At 51.6% G+C, this 3622-nt stretch overlaps 1 protein-coding gene across 1 annotated transcript in view; it reads right to left on the reverse strand.

Moving 5' to 3' along the window:
* Positions 1–3622, reverse strand: part of LOC306981082 (uncharacterized protein) — a gene marked incomplete at both ends in the record, with an annotated part of 6950 nt that continues 3328 nt past the window's right edge. Inside the window, 8 exons of the mRNA XM_079580632.1 lie at positions 1–54; positions 136–243; positions 839–965; positions 1665–1780; positions 2095–2144; positions 3250–3298; positions 3364–3468; positions 3536–3614. Coding sequence (XP_079436758.1) covers positions 1–54; positions 136–243; positions 839–965; positions 1665–1780; positions 2095–2144; positions 3250–3298; positions 3364–3468; positions 3536–3614 — 688 coding nt within the window. The remainder of the gene's footprint in view (positions 55–135; positions 244–838; positions 966–1664; positions 1781–2094; positions 2145–3249; positions 3299–3363; positions 3469–3535; positions 3615–3622) is intronic.

Raw genomic sequence — 3622 nt, forward strand, 5'->3', positions numbered from 1 at the left:
TTAATCTGAAGCTGGAGTTTTGCTGGTCGCTCTCGGCCGCCGCTTCTTCTTCCCCTGAAACAACACTCAGATCAGATGAACGCTGTGATTGGCCGTGAGTGAAGTCAGTTTCGTGGTAGTTTGTGGTGCTCGTACGTAGTTGAGGCGGGCGCTCCAGTCGGGGTGAAGCTGACGGTGCAGCAGGCGCTCCTTCTGCGCCAGAGCGAAGTATTTGGACTGTTCGGCCTCGGGGAGAGCGTTCCACTGGAGAACACAGACACAGTGTTTACTTCCTGTCTGCGGGGTTCTACTTCCTGTCTGCAGGGTTCTACTTCCTGTCTGCAGGGTTCCACTTCCTGTCTGCAGGGTTCTACTTCCTGTCTGTGGAGTTCTACTTCCTGTCCTCAGGGTTCTACTTCCTGTCTGCAGGGTTCTACTTCCTGTCTGCAGGGTTCTACTTCCTGTCTGTGGGGTTCTACTTCCTGTCTGCAGAGTTCTACTTCCTGTCTGCAGGGTTCCACTTCCTGTCTGCAGGGTTCTACTTCCTGTCTGCAGGGTTCTACTTCCTGTCTGCAGGGTTCTACTTCCTGTCCTCAGGTTTCTACTTCCTTTCTCTGCAGACAGGAAGTAGAACCCTGAGGACAGCCTCAGGGTTCTACTTCCTGTCTGCAGGGTCCACTTCCTGTCCTCAGCGTTCTACTTCCTGTCTGCAGGGTTCTACTTCCTGTCTGCAGTTTCCATTTCCTGGATTGTTTTCTACTTCCTGTCTGCAGGGTTCTACTTCCTGTCTGCAGTTTTCCACTTCCTGTCTGCAGTTGTCCACTTCCTGTCTGCAGTTTTATGATGTTTGTTTCCTGACCCTGGTCCCGAGGATGCGGTTGAGGGCGGCGCTCTCTCGCTCGCTCACTTCCTGTCGCACAGCGGCTCTCGTCTCCTTCATGAAGAGCATGAAGGCGTTCAGCGGCTTCTTCACTGCCCCCGCAGGCCTGGAGGAGCACACACAGACACATCATACACTGTATGTCCGCAGGTTTTCCGCGGTTTTCAGATATTTTTGGGCGGGTTTGGCTGCCCATACCTGGCAACCCTGGGCCCAGGTGTGAGCGACTCCACCGCAGCTGTTTCCATAAACAGTTGAGCTGGTTGAGCTAGCTAGCTTTAGCTTCAGGTTAAACTTTGTAAAAGGTAAATAACTGGTGCCCACGAGTGCCGCATATCGGTGTTTCCTTCCAGGGAAAAGTGTTTCCGGGTTAGTCCTGTTGTGTTGTGATTCTGTGCTGATGTTGTGTCGTTGAGCCTGACTGAGATCCTCGTAATAGCTGCGGAGAATGACTCGCTCTGAGACCAGCCTTCAGTGACGGCTAATAACCCACACAAAATAGTCCCGTAGTCTGGCAGATTTAGTGACTTTAGTCAATGAAAAACACATTTATTATAAATGTTAGGTTTGTGGGACCCTGGTATAAGCGGATTAAACAACGAGGAGCCGCGTTAGACGTTATAATGCAGGAGGAACAACATTATAACTGTCTAATGCGGCTCCTCGTTGTTTAATCCTTACTTATTAGCATCACGATCGATGGCCAATCACAAGATGGCCGCCGCGTTTGCCTCGTCACGTCCGATCGAGAGTTTTATTAAAGACCCATCAGAACCCGACCCTCTACCTGGCCACACCCACTCACCTGTGAGGCCTGGAGGAGGGGGCGTCGGCCTGAGCTCGGATTGGCTGAGACTCTGTGGTGGGCGGGAACTGTATGTCGCTGTAGATCAACAGAGGAACCAGAGGATGGACTCCCACCTGGAATCAGAGTCTGAAGGATCAGGCTTTAAGGGTTTACAGAAAAGTAGAGAGATTAAGAGAGAGAAGTCGGAGTCACTTCCTGGATGAATCTCCGGCTCAAAGTCAGAGAATAAACATCGTAAAGAGAGGGTTTGTTCTTCTTCACTAACATCAGCGTGGGGGGGGGGGGGTCGTCCTGCTCGGGGCTCAGAGGCGTCAGACGGACAAAGATCTGACCCGACCAGCGTGAACTCTGCCTGGAGCCGAACCCGAGACCCAAGACCCAGAGAAACGGGATTATATGAGACTAAAACTGTGGGAAAGCGACTCACGGTCTCTGCTCCACCGACGTCCAGACTCCGGCCAAACTCCTCGAACTTACCTGCAGCAGACGGGGGGGGGGGACGGTTAGAGATGACATCAACAACAAGGTTCAAAAGGAGGAGGAGCATCATCCTCCACCTGGCTCTGCAGCTGGGCCTGAAGGGAGGGGAGCAGGGCCGGACTGGGACTGAAAACCAGCCCTGGACTCTGACCAGCCCGGCCCAAATGAGCGTAATTGTGACACTTCCACAAATACATATTTAAACCTCTGACCCCCCGCCTTAACCAAATGCATTCTGTCCTCTTTTGGCTGTGTAGCACCTCATTTGAAAGCTAAGACCCACAAAACTGACCTTTTTCCTCACGTTCTTGCTGTGTTGTGTCACCTTTTGTATGTTTTTTTTTTCCATTTTTGTCACATTTTTGTTGAATTTTTGTCACATTTTTGGTGCTTTTTCCCAAGAATCTTTCTGATTAGGGTAAAGCCAAGCTGGAGAAAATGGGATCCGTTCAGGTGGGAGTTAAGAGGTTATTATTTTTTTGATCAGCATCATCAGCAAAAAGAACAGGAAAGGCGGTCGTAGAAGCAGAAGCAAAATCATTAATATAAATAATAAATAATAACGGTCCCAAAATTGAACCTTGTGGCGCACCATACTCCACGGAATTCCTTTTAGATTCATGTTTTTTTCATACTGGGCTTTACCCAAATCTAAAAGCTTCTCGACTGAAGAGCAAAGGAAAGATAAGACCTACAAAAGTGATGGTCACTTTTCGTCACGTCGCCACATTTTATTTTTTTCTATCATTTTTGGTCCGTGTTTTTCTCACGTTTTTGTCGACTTTTCATCCTCTTTTTGTCGCTATTTTGATGCTTTCCTTTTTAGCTTTTAGATTTGGGTAAAGCTCGGTTGAGGCGGGACCGGTGGCCCCTCTGTGCTCTTCCAGAATAGACATACGGCCGGTCCGCCCCTGGAGGGGAGAGAGTTCAGGAAATGTGGCTCCCGTAGAACCCGGAGTCTTGGATTCTCCGGTCTCTGAATGTAAACTCATCAGGTTCTTCAGAGCCTGTAAACAAAGCTGAACTCCCTCCCTTCCCTCCCCCTCCACGCGCTTCCACGACAATTTCAAATCAGTGAAATCTTCTGAATGTTGAGACTCACAGGACGGCGCTGGAGGATCCGACCCGGCTTCAGTCGAGGAGTTCATTTCCTAAAACACACGAAGAAGAAAAAATAATCTCTGCTGAAACACGTTCACAGATGAATCAGTCTCACCGCGCGGCTGATCCTCTTCACGGCGAGGAGGCGTCGGACTGAGGCGTCTCTGCAGCGCCGCCGCCGCCGCCGCCTCTTCCTCCGCGCCCTCTGACCCCTGCGGCCCTGGAGCCGTGGGTCACGCGGGTCAGGGGGTCACGCGGGTCAGGCGGGCGGGGCCGGCGGCGCCCACGGCCGGACCCGGAGCCCGGTTTGAGCGGATGGTGGGAGACGTGGAGCACACGGCTGTCAGAGCGAGGAGCCGGACGGGCCTGACGAG

The sequence above is a fragment of the Gobius niger genome (assembly GCF_951799975.1).
Source record: "Gobius niger genome assembly, chromosome: 21".
In the NCBI taxonomy this organism is placed as follows: domain Eukaryota; kingdom Metazoa; phylum Chordata; class Actinopteri; order Gobiiformes; family Gobiidae; genus Gobius; species Gobius niger.